General features: G+C 51.4%; 1 protein-coding gene across 11 annotated transcripts in view; it reads right to left on the bottom strand.

Annotated features, from left to right (window-relative positions):
• The window catches only part of Trak1 (trafficking kinesin protein 1), a 114,474-nt gene that overhangs the window by 47,982 nt on the left and 42,845 nt on the right, over positions 1–23,647 (bottom strand). For 2 of the 11 annotated variants that reach the window (XM_041677380.1, XM_041677379.1), the window contains exon 1: positions 13,923–14,228. The exons of 5 other annotated variants lie outside the window; for them this stretch is intronic. In XM_041677380.1, coding sequence (XP_041533314.1) covers positions 13,923–14,055 — 133 coding nt within the window. In that variant the 5' untranslated portion in view covers positions 14,056–14,228. Of the gene's footprint in view, positions 1–8,608; positions 8,756–8,786; positions 8,902–13,922; positions 14,230–23,647 lie in introns of those variants that run through there. 4 more of the 11 variants (XM_041677373.1, XM_041677376.1, XM_041677374.1 and 1 more) reach the window with 4 other exon arrangements.

Genomic DNA, 23,647 nt, shown 5'->3' on the forward strand with positions numbered 1-23,647 from the left:
GTACGAGTGCACTTGAGGGTATGTATATCAACAAAGATATTCCTACCCCTCAAGATGATGCTGTTTCCACATGACTCAAAGACCACGCAGCCAGCATCCATGAATGCAGGCTAGACAAGCCCGCCCATCCAATCTGCACGTGGAGCGGCCTGCGCTCTGCCCCACCTTCAAATCACTTCATTAAAGCAGGTTTTCGACAATGTGTGCTTTGATAGCCAGGATTCCTCCCCGGAATTTCTCCTCCTGTCACTTAGACCTTACCATCCACTTCTTACAAAAATAAGTTTCATCTTTTCTAACTTGTATTATAAGGCGTGCAGGCCAGCCAGCAAGACGGGCCAATGGGTAGAGCCACTCGCTGCCAAGCCTAATGAACTGAGTTCGATCCCCAGACACAAGTGGAAGGAGAGAACCAATTCCAGGAAGTTGTCCCTGACCTGCACAGGCATGCTGGGGCATACGTGTGTGCAGACACAAATATGTGAGTGTAAGAAAAAAATGTAACCGAGACATCCTGCGTATGCATTTAAAGCAGACATGTACCTAAAGTTCCAATGTGCCCGTGGGAGCAGAGCAGGTAACTGTGTGTGAGACAAGAACCGTCCTACGTGGGTGGCTTCGCCCCCTCAATGAGAAGCATCGCCACGGTGCAGCCCTTGATCTACAGGAAGTAAGCACAGTAAAGCCCACAGTCTGCCCTGTTCACACGGGTGGAGGGTGGAGGCCCAGTACCTATGGGCCTCGGCCTACAGCTCCATCAAATCCTGGCTGAGTCATCACACACACCAAGTCCCCAAGCCTCACAAAACAAGCGTCCTGTAGACTTTGGCATGTCGACATGCCTTTGATTTAAAATGTCCATGTTCTGTTTTAAAACGTCGGCAGCTCAGCCGCTGCCCTGCCACAAGCAGCGTCCATACACAGAAAACCCAGGACCGACATCCCCGGCCAGGCACTCATGCCCACCCTCCACTTGAGCACCTGGTGATGCCATCCTTGGCCTGCCCTGGCCTCCACACCTGTTATTTCCTTCTGGGAAGACTGTCTTTCTCTCACGTCTCCATGGGGAATTTGTTTCCTGTTCTTTCCATAGCCCAGCAAGAAGGAAGTCCCTTTGGCTATCTGACACCCATGTCTCACCTCTCATACCCACTTCTGTGAAATAAACCAGAAAGATCTGGCAAAGAACCATTGGCCACAAGGGCATCTCTGCGTGGGTACTGTGAGTGGGTGAAGAGACGCAACCCCAGAGACAACGGGTGGGTGAGCTGAACATATTGCAAGCCAGAGAAACCAAAACCAAGGGTCTAAGAAGTTAGGATAGCTAAGGTCATAGTCATTCAAGTTTCCTTAGTACCTACCGGTGGGAAATGAAAACATGTCTCTACCTAAACTTGAATATGGGTGTCCATGGCAACAATAATCATTACAAGCAAAAAGTAGAAACAACACTCAGTAGCTGGCGAGTGAACAAGTGTGGAGTTTCCACACAGTGGAATATTGCTGAGCCGTAAAAGAAATGTGGAATGAATATATTCAACAACATAATTAAACTTCAAAATCCAAAAAAGACATAAACGTTATTTTGTTCTAGGGCTCTATTCATATAGGAAGTGTGTTAGCATTTGCTTAGACTGAGACTGAGTGTAAACAGCTGTGAGGGCTCTTACCAGGGAGGAAAGAGTGCAAAGTCTAAGTGTGAGTTAGAATGAAGGCTGCACAATCTAGGGCATTTATAAAAACCATAAACTGCACCGTAACAATGGGTGAATTTTATAGGATGCAAATTCCACCTTAGTATTTTCAGTAACCAAATACATGCAAACAAAGGCCCTAAACCGCGCCATCTCCCTACCACTTCCCTATAGCAATATAGTAATATGAAAGCATTCTTTTGTTCCTTCAGCCCTGACTAAGTGTTGCTGGGGTTAAATGCTGTTGCCAGGCAGGGAACCGTCCAGAAACATCAGCAAAGGAACCCACAGGAGGTCCTGCCCCAACCAGAGTGACATCAGAAGACAACTGGAAAGGTCCTGTGGCTTGTGAAGAAATCTGTTCCCAGGAGAGCTCCAGACAGGGGTGAGGACACCCCATCACCAGAGCTCCAGAGGGGTGAGGACACCCCATCACCAGAGCTCCAGAGGGGTGAGGACCCCTCATCACCCAGAGGAGCATGCATGCAACCACAGACAAGCGCAAGTCAAACGTGGCAGAAAAATGAAGATGGGCAAGAAGGCTGCAGAAAAAGATGTATTCTCAAGAGGGCTTCAGGGAGCGGCTGTGACCTCAGCAAGCAGGAGGTGGTGGACATCCCCACACCACAGGAGCTTCGAGGCGGCTGACTTCCAGGCAAAGGCACGCTGTTCCCTGGGACAGCAGCATGGGCACAGGCTATCTAGAGCCAGGGCCACTACAACAGTGACCCACAACGCACTGGCCCGGTCTGTGTGGTGACCAAGTGTGTGTGTGTGATGTCAAGATGGCTCCCCAGTGTCATCAGTTCTGAAGCAGCATGACTACTCTGTGGACTCCCTTCCCCCATCTCTGCAGGCCAAGGGGCAGAGGGACTCCCCCCATCTCTGCAGGCCAAGGGGCCGAGGGACTCCCCCATCTCTGCAGGCCAAGGGGCCGAGGGACTTCCCCCATCTCTGCAGGCCAAGGGGCCAAGGGTGCCAAGCAAGTAATTAGAGTCAGAGAAGAGGAGTTGGGGCGATGACTCAGTCAGTAATGTGCCTGCCACACAAGCTTGAGGACATGAGTTGGATCCCCCAGAAGCCAGGTCAAAGCTGGGTAACCCTCATGCTGGGGAGTGTCTGAGTGTTGCTGGGCAGATTGTCTACGCAAATCAGTGAGCCCCAGATTCAGAGAGAGACCCTGTCTCAAAAAATAAGGTGGAAACTGAAGTCAACTTCTGGCCTCCACGTACACAAGTATATAAGCATATTCACCTGTGTGCACACAAACACACACACCACACACGGCAGAGAGGAAAACAAGAGCTGGCCATTACTGAGACGGACAACATGCCCTTCGGTGACGTGGGCACATTATAAACACTATTCCACCTTTAACCAGAACAACCTACAGTGCAAACAGGAGCCCAGCGCAGCCAGTCAAACAGAGCTTGGAGCCAAGGTTCTAGCTCAAGGACAGGTGGGGTGTAACTCTAACTTCATGCAGTAATCACAGGCCTCACCCCAGACTGGAACGCTCAGTGTTGACCTATTGTGGCCACTTATCACCAAGACATTTAGCAAGGAGATAACCAAACTGCTCTTTCCTGGGAAGGCACCCTGGTCCTGCCACTGGCCAAGTGTGTGTGCACACCTTCTCCCCTGCAGCTGGTACCAATCCCAGAAGAAGAGCCCACCCCAGTGTCTTCAGAACTGTTATGGGGTGGTGGGGGCTGCTCTGTCTGCCCCGCAAGCTTCCAGAGAGCACTATCTTTTGAGCAAATAAATGGGCCCCTTAAGGAATTCTTGACCTACCTGAGAAGGTAAGATGAGCATACATTAGCACAACACAGAGTGGCTTGCAGACAGGCAGTGTCAGGCAGAGATGCTACAGGGAGTTTGGAGGGACCACGACCCCAGAAGTGGGTGGATTTGCCAAAGGACCTTACTACAGAGACCTTGGGTGATCTCCACACAGGGCTGGCCTTGGGGTGATGCTGGTGCAGACAATTGTTCTGATAAACCAGTTACTTTTCCACTTGCGACTCCACAGGGACGTCCAAGAAGCACCCGAGTCCTGCTGTTCAAACAATGTTACATTCCACAGCCAGCAGGACCTAAGTCTTCCCAGCTTTGCACACAGAACCATTTGTTCTCCGTGGGGGCTGAGCAATCCCCCTGCAGCCCATGAGGCTCTCTGAACTGGAGGAACACACTCACTTTACACCACCTCCCAAGCTTCACCTGGGCACCAACTGGAGGCCTCGGCTAACCAGGAGATGCTGCCCTGGGGGCTGGAGGCCTCAGCTAGCCAGGAGATGCTGCCCTGGGGGCTGTCGTGGGGGTTGGAGGCCTCGGCTAGCCAGGAGATGCTGCCCTGGGGACTGGAGGCCTCAGCTAGCCAGGAGATGCTGCCCTGGGGGCTGTCGTGGGGGTTGGAGGCCTCGGCTAGCCAGGAGATGCTGCCCTGGCTGCTGTCGTGGGGGCTGCCTCAAGGTGCTCCACTGGGCTCTGGGCTTCCAGTGTGGCTACCACATCTTCCCCACTGTTTAGTTCCTAACCGCTGACTAGTGCTCACAAACTGAAAACTTCATGCAAGTAGCTGACACCATCTGTTCTGACTCAGTGGCCACTGTGAGGGCAGCAGTATGCATGTGCTGTGGCTTCAGGACCCCTTACCAGAGCTCTAAGTATCCAGGCCTGGACCCTAGAAGACCTGATACACCAGGTGCAGCTGTAAGTTCTCAGTAGGTCTGGTAGACAAACAAGGAATAGCAAAAACCAGAACGGATCATTATTCAATGTGGCCACACTGGGGAGAAGAACAAAGGGTCCTGTGACCTCCGAATCCATCTTCAGGACCCTGAGATGAAGTTGAGGTTTAAACAGGGGGAGGATAATGATCAGCTGCACACCCAGGTCAAGGCATGGTCCCAGCCGTCACCCCGTCAGTATCACTCTCTGGAGGTTTGACATGTTATCAACCTCCATCCTCTGGCTGGCACCAAGCTCCAGCCCTTTCCTTATTCCCACACACAACTCCAGAGGAATCCCCACTTCTTGGGGCCTGTAGTCTCTACCCACAAGAAGAGCCGCAGCCCCTCTTTAGAATGTCTTCCTGCTTGTCAAAATGACTGCATGCTCGTCTGGGTTCTCAGGCTTCTCGGGCCCACTCCATGGGCTTGTTCCAAATCCTGACTTCTGCGCAGTCCCGGAAGACACCTGTCTAAACCTTCACAACTCGTTTTGCAACTGAGGACAGGCCTAGAGAAGCAGCCAGGCAAGAAGGGGCAAAGACACCAGGCTTCTGCGGGCGTTTACTTGAGAAAGCCATGGGGACTGCCAAGCAATCCACAGTCTCTGCTCTCCCCCAGTCTCCCTCACACCAGTGTGATTCTCAAGCACAGAGAGGTGTGAACACTTCCCTCACACCGCTCAGCCCTGCCTGATGTCATCCCAGGAGAGGATGGGATGGGGTGGGAGGTGGGGTGTTGGCAGAACAAACAGAGCCCCTTTGAGCAGGTCACACAGCACTGTGTACCAACTGTGTGCTGCAGCTTCACAGTGGCCCGAGCTATGGCACCCTGGTCCTCCTTCCCACTAGGACGTAGGAGGACAGCAACAGTGGCCTCTACGAGATGGGCTGGGAGTCACGGAGACAATGTGAGGAAAGGGTCTGGATGAGCAGCAGGATTCACAGGGCCCTGCTTGGTTGGCCTCGAGGGGACGGTAGTGCAGCACAGACAGAGAGACAACAGACAGACTCCATCTTCAGGAGTTCGGCTGTGCCTGTTAGCAAGACATCACCGCAGATGGGCTTGCTGTCTGTGGATGTTCCTCGCACAGGAGGCGGGGGAGTGGGTGGCGGGACCCTCGCCTAACAATCTGGCCTCTTCCTAACGAGTTGTGTGCAATTCTGTCCTAATTGCTTGTAGCCATGGGGCCTCAGGGAAGGACTAGAATATACAGGCTGGGGAAGACAGGGGAATGGGGCGCCTTCCACACAGTCGTGAGACATCATCTGTGCTGTGTGCAGACCTCCTCATGCAGCTATGTTGGGGGCACCATGCTTTTGTCAAGAAGCCCCCATCTATGACCTCAGTACACTCAGTGAAGCCCCAGGATGAACTCTGGGGGAACTGAACGTTGGTTTGTCATTGGGACCTTACAAAGAAGGGGCAGGAGGATCATGCCCCTCAGGCAATCTGACCTGTGACCACAGAACAGGAGTCTCACCCCAGGTTTACAGCTGGGGAACCCCCATGACAGGACCAACCTGGTTGAGCCTCCTGTGTTTTGATTGCAAAATTGGAATATCTATCTCAACCTCTGTTTTTTTCTTTACCATGATTAAATCAACATATTTCATATGTATGCATTGAAATATCATACTGCACATAAGACCTCTGCACTGAAGATTAAATAGCCCAGGTCAGAAAGTGGCTTGGAGGGAACCATGAACTAAGGCACACAGCGTCCAGCATTATGTGAGCAACCAGGGCATAGAACACCCAGACTGCCGGCCTCACACCTGAGTTCTGAGCAGCAAGTGTGAGGTCCAGGGTAGGATGCTCAGGCTGTAGAAGCTCGTGTGAGATGCCTGGCCTGGAGAAGCAGCCAGCCAGCAGCACAGGTGGGAGCAGAGGGCTCTTCTGCTTTGTATTACTATCTATGCACGTGTGCCTGGGGCAGGTGTTTGCCCTCCTATAAACCTACGGATGCAAACTAAAGCACACTTAACCCTACAGGGTTGTTGAAAGGGCTGAGTCTAAGAATCCACACAGGCTGGAGGAATGTTCCAGCGTTAGGAGAGCTTCCAATCTTGTGAGGGCCTGAGTTCCCAGCACCCACACGGTGGTTCACAGCTGTCTTTAACTCCAGCTGCAGGGAATCTAATATCCTTTTCTGACTTCTATGAGCACTGCACACACACACACACACACACACACACACACACACACACAATGAGAAAGAAACCCCAAAACAAAAATAAATCTTTTAAGTTGGATGTGGTGTCACACTCCTTTAATCCCACCACATGGGAGGCAGAGGCAGGGGGATCTCTGTGAGTTCAAGCAAAGCCTGGTCTACAAAGTGAGTGCCATAATAGCCAGGGCTACACAATGACACTCTGCTTCAAAAAACAAAGACAGCTGGGCAGTGGTGGCACACGGATCTCTATGAGTTTGAGGTCAACCTGGTCTATAGAGCAAGTTCCTTGACAGCCAAGGCTACACTAAGAAACACTGTCTCAAAAAACAACAAAAAAAGCCAAAGAAACTGTGTGTGGTTGTATATATGTGTACACATACATGTGTATGTCTATTTCTATATGTGAATATGTATTTATATTTGAATGTGCGTGTGCATCTAGGTGTTAATATGCATGTGTGCATGAACATGTGTGTATATGCATTGTGTTCATGTGTGTAGCCTGTATGTGTATGTACATATGTGTGTGATGTGTATGTATGTGAGGTGTTCCATGAACCTGTCCTCCACTCTGAGAACATATGAAACCATCTCAGAGTCCTACACGCCCTTTGATTTAGAACCACAAAGCTCGTGAGTGGATGAAAAATCACCTTCTTGTGCTTTGAAATTGACTCCCTGATGCACACAGATCTCTTCACATCTTGTTAAAATGCAGATTCAGGGTCACTGATTCTTAATCAATGCCTGGGCTTCTGCATCAGCTCCCAGGTAATGCTGCCATGGGCCACCCTGGAGCAGCGGGCTTTAAAGGACAGCAAAAAGAGCCAGTGATGTCTGAGCTGGAGCTAGTTCCATAGCACAGACTGTGTCTTCCTTCAGATCATCCCTAGGGACTCAACAACTGTTTACTTCCTCAGAATCTAGACACAAGCCTGTCGATCCTCCCCCCACCCCCATCCCTGTCACCTGCCGCCTGCCACTCCTTCCCTACCCACTGTCCCGAGACACTCGATAAGCTCCAGCTCTCAAAATGGAGAGCTCTCGCTCTCTGGCTTGCCCCGTTTCCCTGTTCTGCCATCAAGAACATGGCGCTCTCGGGTGTAATGCGGTGATGGTACTTTCTGGACACCGACTTCAAAAGAAGAGAACTTTACCTTTAGAGTGGTTTGAGTAATTGTGAAAAGTGAGCCTGAGACCCAAAAACAGCATTCCAAGGCAGTTCTGACGGCTGCCACTCGAGAGGCTCAAGGGTGCAGTCATTGCTCAACAACCTGTTTCACTTCCAAAACTATTTCTCTTAGACTGGAGTTAACGTGCATCAATATTTGGGCATACTTCACCGAGTCTGCCTTCCCCGCCCAGGAAAGCTCAGGGTCAGGCAATTACTATGTTAGCCAGTGATATCTCTGAATTACTTCTAAGTTAAAAGCAAAAAATCCCATCTGGGTACAGCAACACACTCTGATAACCCCAGCACTCAGGAGGCTGAAGCAGGATGTTGGACAATTCTATGATAGCCTGGGCCACTATCATAATGAATAAGAGAATAAAATCTACCTTTCAGAAGAGTGATTAGTGCTCAATACACTCTGCTTGGTGGGAAGGATGACCGATTCTCTAGAGCCCATTGAGCCCATCGACTCACTACCGACTGGCTAAACCAGTGCTGGAATCCAGAGAGACAAACAGACCCAGACCCCGTGATTTCAAAACCAAAAGCATAAACCACAAAGGCACACAGTGCTTGCCGATGCTTACACCTGCATAGAGACCCTAGCGGGCAAAAGGCCAGAGCCATGGTTTCTGGGGATGCCGAGACGTCCCAGGGAGCCCAGGGTGCTGCTTTACCTGGTGTCCCACCTGGACAGCAAGCCATTTGCACACCCGCTCCTTTAAGAACTTATTTGAAAAGTAAAAGAATGTGGTAGCATCCGTGACCAGCCTGGCCCCTCTGGACACTAACAGGAAAGGCTGAGACAGGAGTAGAACGTAGAATTTACCCTCCTCCAAGATGTCCAGGGCATCGAGCTGCTCAGCGGCGGCTGCCTTCTCGTCATCCTGGCAGTCGCATTCAAAATATTCCTCTTCCCCTCCCACATCTCTCAGGGACATTGTTGAAGACACCCCAAGTCTGAAACATTGTCCTAAGGGCCTGTCCTTGGGAGAGCCTTTGGCCACCTGTCCAGAGGAGCCGTCGGGGCCCGTGCCCAAGGGGCACATGCTGGATTCCAGACAGGGTCGCAGACATGCCCTGGCTCAGCAGGAGTGGGCGGGTGTGCACAGGGCCACCCGCCCAGCATCACTGAGAGAACGAAAGACAGGGTGGCTCACAGGACCCTGGAGGAGGGGCCCCACAGAGCGAGCACCTGTTGGAATGGCGGCGCCCTACCAAATGCCCTTGGCACAGAGGGTAGCCAGGAAGGGAAATATGTACCATGAGGCAAACTCTTGGCCTTTCTCCCCCCACGAGAAGAACAGGAATGGTAGCTTCCTGGAAGTTTCGTAGCAACTAAGAAAACACCAGCCACGCCTCATGTAGGTACACCTGTCTGCAGGAAGGCGCTGGTGGAGTTGCCCAGGTGAAGCATTGCCCAACACCTCTTTGCTGAGGGACTTCCTGTGGGTGTGCTTAGGAATCTGAGGAGAATGTGCTGGGCCAAGGACTGTGGGAACCGGGGAAGGCAGAGACCCTGACTTCTCGCAAAAGGAGAAGGATGTGTGGGAACCACCCATGGTCTGAGCCCTCCTTTGGTGTAACGAGTGGTACCTGTTTTCCTCATTACACTGTGTTCTATAAATCCCACATTCCTCTTCAAACTGTGTCCACAAACCCAAAGAGAGTTCTCTCACTGTTAGACAAGACAAGAGAAAACTCAAAAGCGTAACAGCTTGCAATGGTGCCGTAAGGAAGAACGCACAGTCTAAGGTGTACCTGGACAGCGGTTCCTCTGCATTGCTTGACTTTGTTGGCCACAGCCCCTGACACAGACACTCGGATCAAATTCCCTCTGAGGCAGCCCCAGCCAGCAGCAGCCTCTTTGAGCATCCCATCTTGTAACTCCCAGGCTTCAGCCTCTCCCAGCTGCACTGTGACTGCCCCCCCATCTATACCTCCTGACCTCTTCCTGGCTGTGACCCTCTGCCAAGTAACCAGGAGGGATGCCTGAGCAGCAGAAACGCTCTGTGCAGGCTGACAGCTGGGTTTCATTCAGCCTGGAAGCTGAGGGACTAAGTGAGGATTCTGCATCGTTGACGAGACTGCCCGCCTGCCACATGGAATTTCTGCCTTCGAGAGTGCCAGGAAGGAAGCCACGAGGATCATGATTTCACTTAAAAATTCTAACTAGGGGTAGGTTGTACCTCGGTTAAATTTTTGGAACTTCAAAATGACTGCTCCATTGTAACACATTAAATCGCGTTGTTCAGAAAAGATGTCACAGAAAACCACAGGCAGATTTTAAAATTAGAATTTCAAATTTTTTGAAAAATTATGTATACAAGCTTTAAAGACAATGCTTTTAAAACAAAAGTCGGGCGTGGTGGCACACGCCTGTATTCCCCCATACCTAGGAGGCTAACACAGGAGGATCACCCTGAGTTCAAGGCCAGCATCAGTTACCCAGCAAGACTATATTACAAACACACACACTAAGAAAAAAAAAAACAGTTTAATCTCAATAAGCATCACCAAGTCATGCTTACTGACTAAGTTCTGAAGGTAGTGAGCATGGGTATCTGGTCGGTTACTCGAAAGAGTGGGGAGGAGCACAGGATGGGGAGACCTCTCCACCTGGTGACTCATCTCGTGACTACTAGGTGCACAGGATGCTGTGCCCAGGAGATAAACGACAGCAAAGGCGCCCTTCACACACAGGAAAACTCAAGAGACTGCACCCATCGTCGAGCTGCTCACAGTCATCTTTTGGTTTAAATTGAGGGTATTTCTGGCAACACTGTCTGAGTCACCCACCTATCTACCTATCTACACATACGCACACATAAGAAACACTTAGGATAGCAAAGTTTAAAAATCTTTCCCCCAGGCTGGGTGTGGTGGCTCATGTCCGCAAACCCAGCACCTGGCGGGGTTCACCTGGCAGAGTGAAACAGGAGGATTACTTCAAGTGGGCATAAGCAAGACCCTACCTAAAAACAAAACAAACAAAAAAGCTCCTTTACTTTCAATTAGGAAAGCGCTTACAGGCACAGAGCACCTCCACAGTGCCAAACAGCGGCTGCTCCGTACTTCCTTGGGCAAAGCCAGCACTTACAGAAAAGCTGTGACGTGTTGTTCATCCGGAACCCCCAGACACTAACCCTTTACCCACGTCCCTCTCAACAGAGGTGCTGTCCTCCATGCCTCCTCGGGGTCTCCCTCGTTCTCACAGTGACATCGCTCTAGTGGGGGACCCAGAGGCTGTGTGAACAGACAGGACTCCTGTCTCCTCTTGCCTGGGTCACTGGTTCCCACGGAGTGGAGCGCAGCTGGCCCTTCTGAGGGCCGTCTCCCCCAAGGATCTGCTCATGCCCTCTAAACTGCACTCCTAGCACTCTCTCGGTGGAGGCAGGAGGATCAGAAGTTCAAGGTCTTCATGACTACAAAGCAATCTTAAGGCTAGCCTGGGCTAGAGAATCTGTCTCAAAAAAAAAATGCTACTAATAAGACTTTACCCGACATAAGCTACTGGGCTCCGAGTTAGACTGTAAATTCTGAGAACATGCGGATGGATTCGCCAGCGGCTCAGCTAAGTGTGCTGGATGGCGACAAATCTTTCTAAGGTACGATAAGTTGCCGCCCGGAGCCCCGTCACACCCTTTGATATCTGACTGTGTGTCTGAGCAAAACCAATAGGTCTGAACAGAGGAGGGGACGCTCACAGTAACTCGGCACCAGCAGAGACGCTCCTGGACCGCAGCGGTCAGGAGAATACAGCCGGCCCCGAGTTCCGACTTGTAGAGAAGCGTCCCTGGTACAGATCTGCCCATCGAGTGTGAGTCAGGACCCTCGACATAAATGATGACCTCGCGTCCTGTTCAGAACACTGACGCAGTTTGTGCTGTTATCACGGAAAGTTCCTTGAAGCTTCCCTCAGTACTGACTCAAAGGCCAAATGATAAGGACAGATAAAGCAAGCGTCTCACGATTTTCTGAGTGAGAGAAGTCATGCAAAAGAAGGAAAAACCTGCCAGAAGCCAGGGAGAACACAACTCATTAGAAACGGTACACCAGGGGATGGCGCCCTGAATGCAAACACTCACTCTGCAAGCCTGGCAACCCGAATTCAACCCCTAGGAGCCACACCGTGGTGGGAGGAGAGAACCAACTCCATAACACTGCCCTCTGACCTCCTCAAGGGCACTTGGCATGCCCATACACATATAAGAAGGAGAAGGAATAAAGAATATTTAAACAACCCCAAGTCATCATTTGTGGAGTTCCTGAACAGGCACCTTCTAGGCCCCAGACCCTTCCATCCTATTTTTGCTCTCTTTAAACAGGATTAAGAACATGCCACCTGTTCCAGTCCCAGCGACCTCCTCCCCTTCACCTGACAACACAGTCAAAGTCAAAAAGCCAAAGATCTTGGCTCTCCAGATGCTCAGACGCCAATGCCAATCAATTGGCAATCGATATTTTTTGATCCTGGGGTGGTGAGCCAACCTCTCTTCTACTTCCCCCACTCTTGGAAAGAACCCCACCAGGATGCCTGGAGCCCAGAGACTCCGCTGAGAACCTTGAAGAAAGTCCTGGTGGACAGCGGGTAAGAACGGCTCTCCCATGCCTCTCCATAGGCACCGAGCAGCAGCTTCACTGAGAACTGGGCAGCAGTCACTAGTCTGGACACTAAGTGTTCCTCCCCAACTCCTAGGATGGCTCAGGGACACACCCAGCTCACCCACTGGAACCCGAGCTCTTTACACCAATGGGACCCTGGGGGATGAGATGAACAGCGTTCTTAAAAGTCATGGTGCATCTGGTGACCCACAAATCAAGAAAACCAGAGGGGGTCAGTGGTGACTTCCAAAACACGGAACTCCACACTGTCTCTTGCAGGGTAGTAACAGGATAGTAGCTTGATTTTTAGAAAATTACATAGTCAGGAAAAGATTACGTCCATCCTTTCCCCACAGATTACAGGCACCTCACTCCTCGTTATCCAGAATGCTTTGCAGCTCAGACAGACCCACGCGCCAGCTCCACCCACTGCCAGGGGACAGGGTAAAGTTTCTCTACGCTTTTTCAGAGCATGGCCCAAGAAAGCCTCCTGGCCTCTGTTGCAGTCCACAGCTCGGTGTCAGAAGACAGCAGATAATCACACAGCTCTTAGCTTACTAACTAGGCCAGCTCCTAGCCTGTTACGTCACACAGGGTCTTCAAATGTAGTTGCGCCTGGAGCAATCGGAAACTTGTGAGTCAATTAGTAAGGACTCAACCTTGCCTCCTGATGAGCTTGAGGGACCTGAGAGGACTTCACTACTGAAGAACAGGTTCCAAAGTGGGCACACTAACTGTCTTTTTTGGTACAGGCTTCTTGCTTAATGGTCATTTGCAAGGAGAGACTAAAGACAAGAGGACCTTACAATCCACAATATTGCCTCCCAGCAAGGCCCTCCCTTCGCAATCCCTCCCAGAACACTGTCTCCCCTGTACTTGAAACCTGCTGACGCCTGTCCAGCCACACACTTCAGCTACCAAGCAGCCTCCCCAAAAATGGGCCACGCCCTCTACACAAACCTAGACAGCCCCAGAGGGTGATTTCTCTCTTTGCCCCCTTCTGTCCTCTCCTGGGCCCCATCTGTGCTCAACATGGCCAGCGAAATTCATTTGAATCACCCGCTGCTGGGGAAGCTGTTTCTGCCTTCCTCCAGCCTCCCCATACCCCCAGCCCCAAGGTCTTAGCTTAAAAAAATGAAGATTATACTAGGCCTACCTACAGTTGACCTCCTGAACACAGTTTCCAGCCTCGAGTGCCCTGGGCCAGCCGCCAGAGTAGAGCACAGGGGACACACGTTCACTATACACACAACATACACAGACACCAAAATCCAGTCCGACAGCAGCCCTGCACTTGCAAACCCAGGATCCAGCACCAAAACCCTTTTACCTCCCCATTCCAAGAAAATGACTGTGCACGGCAAGAAACACCCACCGTCAAGAGCGAGCCCTGCCCACCTGCCATCCCCTCTGTCACGCTTGCTGTGCCTTCTGGTGATGCCAATTCCTGTGCCCCCATCTTCCCGGGAAAGACTCGGCACCCCCACCCCACCCCTAGAGATACTATGCCGCTGCCCTCTCTCAGGGGCCTTAATTACCGTCTGAGCATTCTTCATAATACCAATCCAGCTCATAATAATCCGTGTCAGTGAATTTCTGCATAGTCAGTATTCTTGCAGAGGAAGGAACGGACTTCACGGCGCCATGAATTGTCAAGTCAAACGCTGCCATGCCTCCCGGCCCTTCCAGAACACCCGGCAGAAGAGCATCCCCAAACACCGCAGAATTTGGCTGTGCATTCTTAATGATAGTCTGGAGCCAGGATGGGCGAGGGGGCAGAGGCAAGGAAGACTCTACAGGGGCGGGGGATGGGGAGCAGAGGCGGAGGCTGAGCAGTGGAGAGACCCTGCAAGCCGGGCGGATGAAGCACACTAGACAGCGGCCCTAAAAGGGAGTAGCTGGGATCGGCCTATCCCGACGCACCGAGGGTGACGTCAGAGACACACACCACCACCCGCTGGCTCCCTCAAGCCTCGCCCCCCCCCCCCCCCCAGCTCTCTGCTCAGCTTTCAATCTAACCGTTGCCATAGAAACAGGCCAGCTCTGAAAAATGATACAGAAATGAAGGAAATGTCTTCCTAGGATCTTGGGAGCAGAGGTGCCCAGAAGAGAAGAATGTGGGCGGGGCTAGAGCCACCTCCTCTCTTTCAGGTGGGAGGCCGGGCTCCAGTGCCTAAACCTAGGTCACTCCGAAGAGCTGTTTTTCTGCATCTGAAAACGGCCACCTTTTAAGGTGCAAAGAACTGATTTTAGTTTTCTTTCCTCAACTTAATTAAAAATATTTAACAGCCCTTCCTATCTTTTTTTTTATTTTAAAACTTACAAACACCAGTCAAAGAAGCCTCGAATGAAAACACGTTCACCCATATTCATTATATTTATTATTTATGCTTGTGTCTTTATTCAAACTTCTAGCCAAGTAGCAACATACAAGCAGAGGGGGCCGCCATTACAAGGGGCCCACAGCTTAAGTGTGCGACCAAGAACAGTTACCAGGAGGTGGATGCCCTGTGGAAGGAGTGAGGCAGTGGGGTTTCGAGAGTCTGTAAGAGCATAGAATGGTTTGCATCCGTGGGGGGAAAAAAGTGAATGAGCTTAGTTCTAAATGTTTGGCATGCTTAAAATGTTTCGTTATAAAAATGAAACACTGGATAATGGGACAGATCTCTTTAGACTTACTGGAGGGTAAACGGGCCAATGAAAGAAACCCACCCTGGCTCTGAGACCTGAGCAAGTGAAATACTTTAGCCCCAAACCCAGAACCAATGAAATACACCCTGACTCTGAAACCAGTGCCAAAGAAACACACTTTAGCCCTAAAATGAGAGCCAGTGAAAGAAATATGCCCTGGTCCCAAAACTCGAGTCAAAAAGCTAAAAAAGACCTGTGAGAGAAACACAGTTTGGCCCTGAAATCAACCACCTCTGCTCCTGACCAACTAAACTAACCAATACCTGAGCAGGGAAAACTGACCAATCCCTGTTCTCCCTGGAAAAGTTCCGCCCCTAAGAAGCCCTACATAAGCCCTGCACCTGTTCAGTTGGCTGCTCTTCTCCCACCCTGGTAGAGGCAGCCAATCTCCTGGACTCTTCCCTCCCAATTCAGCTCTTGAGTGAGGTTTGGGTGAAGACCTTTCCCTGGAGTTGAGATGGAGCGGAGCGAGCAGAGCGGGGTTGTAACACTTTCATAACACTTTCGCCAGGGAAACCTTCCTCTGGTGGTGCTGAGTTGTTACAACTTTGCTGGGGAAGCCAGAGCAGAGCTGTTACATAGGGGAAACCTTTCCCTAGAGCAGGACTGTAAGCTGCTTCCCTTACTGTGACCTGTGCTATCTATCCCTTGGCTCCCGACTGCTAGGATCCCTTTTCATCTGAGCCACAATGCTTACACTGAGAGAATTCTTTATGGAAGACGGCCCTTAGCTTTTCAGAACATTCTGCAGCACCCTGACCTAATAAATGCCAGGAGCTCCATCCTCTGACCTCCAAATATGTCTCCACTTCTTAACCCACCACAACAAATGCTTTTTCATGGAAATTCTGAAATTGAAAATCTTTATTTTAACGCCCAAATATGAGAGATTCTGTGAATATGTTTAATAAATTTTATTGCTTTTTTAAAAGTCTCTAGAGAGGCTGGATAGGAGGCTTAATAATTAAGAGTGTTTCCTGCTCTTGCAGGAGACCTGGGTTTGATTCCCAGTCCCCACACCAGGCAGCTCGCTATCACCTATGACTCCAGCTCCAGGGGTCTGTGTGATAACTTCCTCTGGCCTCTGTGGGCACTTGCGCACATGTGATATACATAAACTCACACAAGCACATACACATAGATACAAATAATTGCAATATGGACGATAACTACAAAAATGGGTAGAACTGGGAGATCATCACAGCATATTTATACTAACTATTCGTGGCATCACGCTGGTTCCAGACCCCATGGATGCCAATGTCCGGTATGCTCCAGTTCCTTACGTTAAACACTACAGCAATTGTATATGTGGTACACCCTCACCCTACCCTCACATAAATAAATAGAGCTTCTTAAAAGGATGAAAGGCTTTATAATTAAATGAACCATTAATAGACTCCCTAAAAAACAACAAAATCATTTCATTCTATCAGCTTGGGAAGCTCCAATAAAGGGGGGGGTGGTAAAAGATCAAGAGGGTACGGGGGAGCCAGACAGATTAAAGACACGCTTTAATCCCAGCACTCAGGAGGCAGAGGCAGGTGATCTCTGTGAGTTTGAGGACAGCCTGGTCTACAGAGTGAGTCCCAGGGCAGCCAGGGCTGTACAGAGAAACCAGAGGGTATGGAAAGACGGCTCCGGGAGCAAAGTGGTGGCTCCATCTGCGTGAGGACTTGAGTTCAGATCCCCACGGCACCCGTGGGTTTGTTATTTTTAAAGCTGGAAATGGCCCTCAAACCTGTAACTGCAGCACTATGGGGTAGATGGGGGATCAGTGGTGCTCACTAAATAACTAGTCTCTGGTCTGTCTGAAACGGTTCAGAGAGAAACCCTGGCCCCAAAATAAAATGGAGGGCAAGAGAAGGAGGATCCAGTGCTGACCTCTGGACTCAGAGGAACAAAGGTGGACACAGCTGCATACATGTGCGTACAGTTGTATACATGGGTACTGCATACACATGTGTACAGCTGCATATATGTGCACCACATGCATATGCATACAAATAAAAATGAGAAACAAGAAAAAGAAGTTCCTTAGAGTGTCGTAGAAATCTCCAGTGAAGCTGCAACTCCTTTCAACTACAGCTGAGCAATGGCCTTACAAGGCTATGAATTTCACTAACATTTATCTATGCCCCGTCACGTATACAAACAAAAGCTAATCAGTGGGTGGATGGCAGCATTAGTACACAGGTAAGATCCTGGGCTGGTGGGGTCAGGTGGATGTTTGGTTCACACACCTTGATCAATGTCTCTGACCTTGCTAGAGACACCAGTGACATCTGTTAAATGGAGGTGATGCTCCAGGAATGGGGCGGGGCTTGAGCTGATTGACATCAGCATGGACTTAGGACAAGGCAAGTTAGCAAGAAATGCTAGTTAAGAGCATTCTCATCACTAACTCTTTATAGAAAGAAAATGGCCAGCATGAGCAACTGAAGGTACAAATCCCAGCTAGGATTAGGCAGAGGAGATGGAAGTACCACCATTTGTAAGGAGCATCCGTGGCGCACACTGCAGCAGAGAGGAGGTCACGGGCTGGCAGGGGCAGCAAACACCCCTACGCAGCAAAGCACGGTGGTTTTGACCACAACTTGCACCAAGTCCAAAGACTGCACATACTCACTACAATGTTTAAGATTTGGAAGGGGGGTTGCAGAGATGGCCCTGTGGCTAAAGCATCCGCTGTGCAAACGTGAGGACCAGAGATTGGATTCCCAGCACCCAGCTGAAAGCAGCTGAAGTGACCCCCCCCCCCCCCCCCGTGACTCCAGCACTCTGAAGGTGGAGAAAGGGGATCTATCTAGACAAGCCGAACAGACCAGCTCCAGGCTCTTCTGTTGTTAGGAAAGACATCATAGCCACAGAAACTCTTATAAATGAAAGCATTTAATTAGGGTGGATTACATTTTTAGAGGTTTAGCCTCTAAACCTCATCATGGTGGGACATGGTAGCAGACAGACATGGTGCTGGAGAAGGAGCTGAGAGTCCTACATCTTGATCCACAGGCAACAGGAAGTGGTCTGAGTGTCACACTGAGCAAAGGTGTAGCAAAGGAGACCTCAAAGCCCACCCCCAGACACTCTTCCTCCAACAAGGCCACACCAACTCCAAAAAAGCCGCACCTCCTAATAATGCCATTCCGTATGAGAGCATGGGGGCCAATTGCATTCAAACCACCACAGACCCTGATTCAGTAATAAAGCAAAGTCTGATTAAAGAAGACAACCAAGGCCAACCTCTGGTTTCCACAAGCATGCACACACGTTTGTGCGCCTATACACACATGCCCACGCATGTTAGCATACCATACTACACAGAGAAGGAGAACATGCACACACACACAGGGTGGGGAGACAGACAAGAATGCATCAGTGAGCATAAGCGAAAGGCCTTCCAATGGGAGCAGCACAGCCAAGGGGCTCTGAAGGAGAAAATGATCCATCTACATCTCTGCAAGGATGATTAAAAGATCAGAGTACAGCACAGGGGCTGGAGGGACGGCCCAGGGTTCAAGAGCACTTGCTGCTCTTGCAGAGGACCCAGCTTCAGTTCCCAGCACCCACATGATGGTTCAAAGCCACCTGCAATTCCAGTCACAGGGACTCCAATCCCCTGACCTCCCTGGGCACCACATACTACAAATGATGCACAGACAAAACAAAACAGTCATATAACAGACACATCTAAAATAAAATTCTGAAGTGGGCACTTTCTGCTACACTTCACCCTCAGACCCCACTGTGTGCACACGGACAAGGGACTTCTTTATTGCATGTGTGTGTGTGTGTGTGTGTATGCATGCTCACAGGTGTGCACGGGTACACACACCCACATGTGCAAATACATGTGGAGGTCAGAAGTTACATCAGGTGTCTTACTCAGTCACTCCCCATCTCACATACATCAAGACAGGGTCTCCCATTAAAACCAGAACCTGTGATTCTGCTAGCCTAGCCAGCCAGTTTGTTCCCCAGAGATCCCTGGTTTCCACCTGCCGAGGGGCCACAGGTCTGCCACAACTGCCTGGCATTGTATTTGGGTTCTGAGGTTTCTAATTTAGGTCCTCATGCATGAGCAGAAAGCGTGTCACCCCTGAGCCACCTGCCACATCCTTGTTGTGACTTGTTGATATTGGTAAGAAACACTGCTCCCAGCTTTGCCATGGTGAGGCCTGGCAAGGATACCCCTCCCCTACAACAGGGCATGGGCACTTCAACACCCATGCTGGAATCAGGGAACACTCAGGTTCCCTGCAGAGCTGCTGACTCCACAGCCTGGAGCAGGGAAGAATCATGATGGGTCAGTAACCCAGGGTCAGAGGAAGCAAAGGCTACTCCCAAAGGTCTCTGGAAGAGAGAATGGACAGAGCCAACTTAAAACAACTGGACCAAACTGTGACAACTGAAATACTGTAGGGAAAATACAGTGAATTATTTTTAAAGGGAATAGGTGTCGTCAGTGAAAGCCATGACACTCCAGAGAATATCCAAAAAAAGGCAAGCAGGGAACACGCCAGCTGATATACACAGGACAGAAGACTAACAGAGAGCTATTTTAATCCATTTCGGAAGTCGGGTAGGTGTACCTCACTGCTCCGTTCCTGCCACCCAACCTTCTGGAAGACTGACTAATGGGCCTCTGTGCTGCGTGGCTATGAAATCACCAGCCGGATGTGGATGAGGACACGGGACCAAAACCAAAGACCTGGCACCATGGGCACAGTTGACACCTAGACGGGAGGAGGGCAGACCCAGGGCAGCAGGTGACGGAGCCTCAGAAGGCTCTGGAGGAGAGCGGTCGGTCCCACATGGGGTGGGTGGGGTAAACTCTTTAGGCCAAAGTGTAAAGGACCCAGTTAACAGTCACAGCAGGACACTGTATGAGGATCCCAGGATGATGGAGCCGGAATATGGGACAATGGGGTATGTCATGGCATTTAGGCTCACAAACACAAATCCAGTCTCCCTGCAGAGAACACCAGATTGAGGGTTGAAGACCCGTGTGAAGGTTGACCTCCTGGGCCATCAAGACAGTTCAGTGGAAAAAAGCACTTGCCACTTGGCCAGACAGCCCAGAGTTCAGTCCGCGAGACGCACAGGGTAGAGGGAGAAGACCGATTCTCACTGGTGTCCTCTGACCTCCACAGGTGTGCTGTGGCCTGCATGTGCCCCTCCCACCCCCAGGGAGAGAAAGACAGAGAAAATGTGATTTAAAAGAAAAAAATTACCAATGAAAGCTATGGGTCTGAGTTAATCACCCAAAATTAAAGGGGACCATATCCAATGCAGGTGTCCTTCAAAGAGAAAGTGACAAGTCACAGGATGGACTGGAGCAGGGTCTCCAAGGCCAGAGTGAAAGAGCGATCACAGCCCCCTGGACTCCGGCTCCTGACCTTCAGAACCAGAAGTGACCGCACGTCACCAGCTAAGTGGCCATCCGTCCCAGTGCTAGAGAGCTAATGCAGCTACCGGGGGATGGCAACATCTTTATCAGCCGTAGAGACTGGGAAATGGGCTGGGTGGTAACTCAGCTTTTAAAGTGAGGACCTGAACTTGATCCCCAGAATCTCTGTTTAAAAAGCAGGGTGTGTGGGCTGGCCAGAGGCTCCCAGAGGATCTGGTTTCAACTCCCTGCACTCAGATGGTGGCTCACAAATGTCTGTGATTCCAATTTCAGGGGATCTGATGACCTCTGTTGACCTCCAAGGGCACCGAGTATTCACATGGTGCACAGACATACATGCAGGTAAACACCCAAACACATGAAACAATGCTTTTAAAGCCAGGTGTGGTGGCCTAGTCCTGGGGAAAGGATAGAGGCAGATCCTGAGACTCACTGGCCTAGTATACTTGGTGAATATATATATATAAGCCTAGTATATTTGGTGAGTTCCAGGCCAACGAGAGATCCTGTCCCAAACAAAAACCATGAACAGAGTCTGAGGAAAGATGGCTAAAGTTGTCTTCTTAGCCTCCCCAACACCCACAGGTGTTGCAACACAAATGTAAACACGTATATACACGCACATGTAAACACACACAGAGAGAGAAAATCATTACTGGAAAAGAGAAAACATGAGTTGCCAAGCGAAGAATGATACTTGGAGGACATGCTTAAATCCAAGTTCTTGTCAGGACCCCAAGTCCTCTCTGAAGCGCATTCCCAGGCTCTAGACCTTCCGTCCCTTAGACAGCATGACCGCCTTTGCCCCACCCAGCTGGAGTCCGGAGGCTGGAAGCAGAAGAGAGAGGGCTCTCCATGGCTCAGCACAATGGTCCAGCTCTCTCCAGTCCTCAGTGCTGAAATGTCACTGCCAGCCAGAGAACCCTCATGGCAAAAGGCAGGCTGCAGGGAACAGCTTGCTGCCAACCGCTCCTTCTTACTCCAGGCACAGGCCACCCCACCGACACCAGGGAAGGCAGGGGTGGAGCAGCCATTCATAGAAACACCTACAAGCAGAGAGAAAGGCAAAACACAGAGCCTGGGTCTCTGAGCAGCTGTCATTAGCATCAACCCCTCGCTGGAGAGATAGGGAAGAGAACGTGTCTTGGCAGTAGGAAGTCTAAGCGGGTCTGAGCAAACCGCCTGCCAGCACAGAAGGTCTGGGGAGAAATCTCACGCCCGTGGCCAGTGCAGCTCACAGCTGTTGCCATCACTTCAACACACACAAGCCACAGGCTCAAGAGACCCCAAACCCTGCTGAACAATGGGAGCCTGGAAGAGTGGCAGTGAGGGCTGAGCTGTCAGGCCCGAGCCGGGGCCACTGTATCCAACTTGCAGAATTAGCACAAGAAAGCCATCTGCACAGAAAAGCTTGCCAACCATGTTGTTCTTGAGAGAAAGACGCATTGCTGGAACCTGGTTTGACCAGATGACATGGGGACATGAATGTGGGCAACCCGTTCTCCAGTGCTACGGCCAGGAGTCCGAGGACAGTCGGGCATCTTCACATGTAGCAGCTTTCAGTCACCTCCCTGATAATAAGAATTCTTCCAGCACCGATGCCCAGGCCCACAGCTGGTGGCTGCCGTGAGGACTGTAGGGTGACGGGTCCACAGCTGGGCTGCCGTGAGGACTGTAGGGTGACGGCCCACAGCTGGGTGGCTGGGCTGCCGTGAGGACTGTAGGGTGGCGGGTCCACAGCTGGGCTGCCGTGAGGACTGTAGGGTGACGGGTCCACAGCTGGGTGGCTGGGCTGCCGTGAGGACTGTAGGGTGGCGGGTCCACAGCTGGGCTGCCGTGAGGACTGTAGGGTGGCGGGTCCACAGCTGGGTGGCTGCCGTGAGGACTGTAAGGTGGCGGGCCCACAGCTGGGTGGCTGCCGTGAGGACTGTAGGGTGGGCAGGTCCACAGCTGGGTGGCTGCCGTGAGGACTGTAGGGTGGCGGGTCCACAGCTGGGTGGCTGGGCTGCCGTGAGGACTGTAGGGTGGCGGGCCCACAGCTGGGCTGCCGTGAGGACTGTAGGGTGACGGGTCCACAGCTGGTGGCTGCCGTGAGGACTGTAGGGTGGCGGGCCCACAGCTGGGTGGCTGGGCTGCCGTGAGGACTGTAGGGTGGCGGGCCCACAGCTGGGTGGCTGGGCTGCCGTGAGGACTGTAGGGTGACGGGTCCACAGCTGGGTGGCTGGGCTGCCGTGAGGACTGTAGGGTGGCGGGTCCACAGCTGGGTGGCTGGGCTGCCGTGAGGACTGTAGGGTGACGGGTCCACAGCTGGGTGGCTGGGCTGCCGTGAGGACTGTAGGGTGGCGGGCCCACAGCTGGGTGGCTGCCGTGAGGACTATAATGGTGACGGGCCCACAGCTGGTGGCTGCCGTGAGGACTGTAGGGTGACGGGTCCACAGCTGGGTGGCTGCCGTGAGGACTATAATGGTGACGGGCCCACAGCTGGTGGCTGCCGTGAGGACTGTAGGGTGACGGGTCCACAGCTGGGTGGCTGGGCTGCCGTGAGGACTGTAGGGTGACGGGTCCACAGCTGGGTGGCTGGGCTGCCGTGAGGACTGTAGGGTGGCGGGTCCACACTGCCCCACCTTCCATTCCCACTGACATCTGAGCCAGCAAATATGGAGGAATGTGGGCCCAGGGGAGAGGCCTTGCTAATGGGAGGTTTGCAAGATGGAAGGCACAGATCCTGGACACCCCACCCCACCCCCGCCAGGCCATCACCCATGAGCAAAACGGCTCTGCTCACAATGGGGAAGTCAAGGATATTCAGGAAGATAATGTCATGGTGCATTTTGGCAAATCCCTTGGCAACTGATTCCCTTTCGATCCTCAATATGCTCTCCCCTACCTTCTTGTCTGTCCTTCCTTCCTGTCCAGCTAGCCTCGGTAAGATTAGCCTCTTCACTGACCACCCCCCCAAAAGGTGTGTGTGTATATGCACATGTGAGTACACACTCGTGTGTACATGCATTCTTGGCTAGCTGTACCCACATACATCCTGAAATGACCAGTCACACTCCTGGACCATCTATCGTTACCCCCTGTAAGCACCCCTTCCTGGTAACGGTCACCTGTACCAACAATGGTAAAGTGAAGATTTCCTGACTCAAACACCTCATAAGA

This window comes from Microtus oregoni, unplaced genomic scaffold (assembly GCF_018167655.1).
Source record: "Microtus oregoni isolate MIOR12 unplaced genomic scaffold, Mior012 000028F_ref0000031, whole genome shotgun sequence".
In the NCBI taxonomy this organism is placed as follows: domain Eukaryota; kingdom Metazoa; phylum Chordata; class Mammalia; order Rodentia; family Cricetidae; genus Microtus; species Microtus oregoni.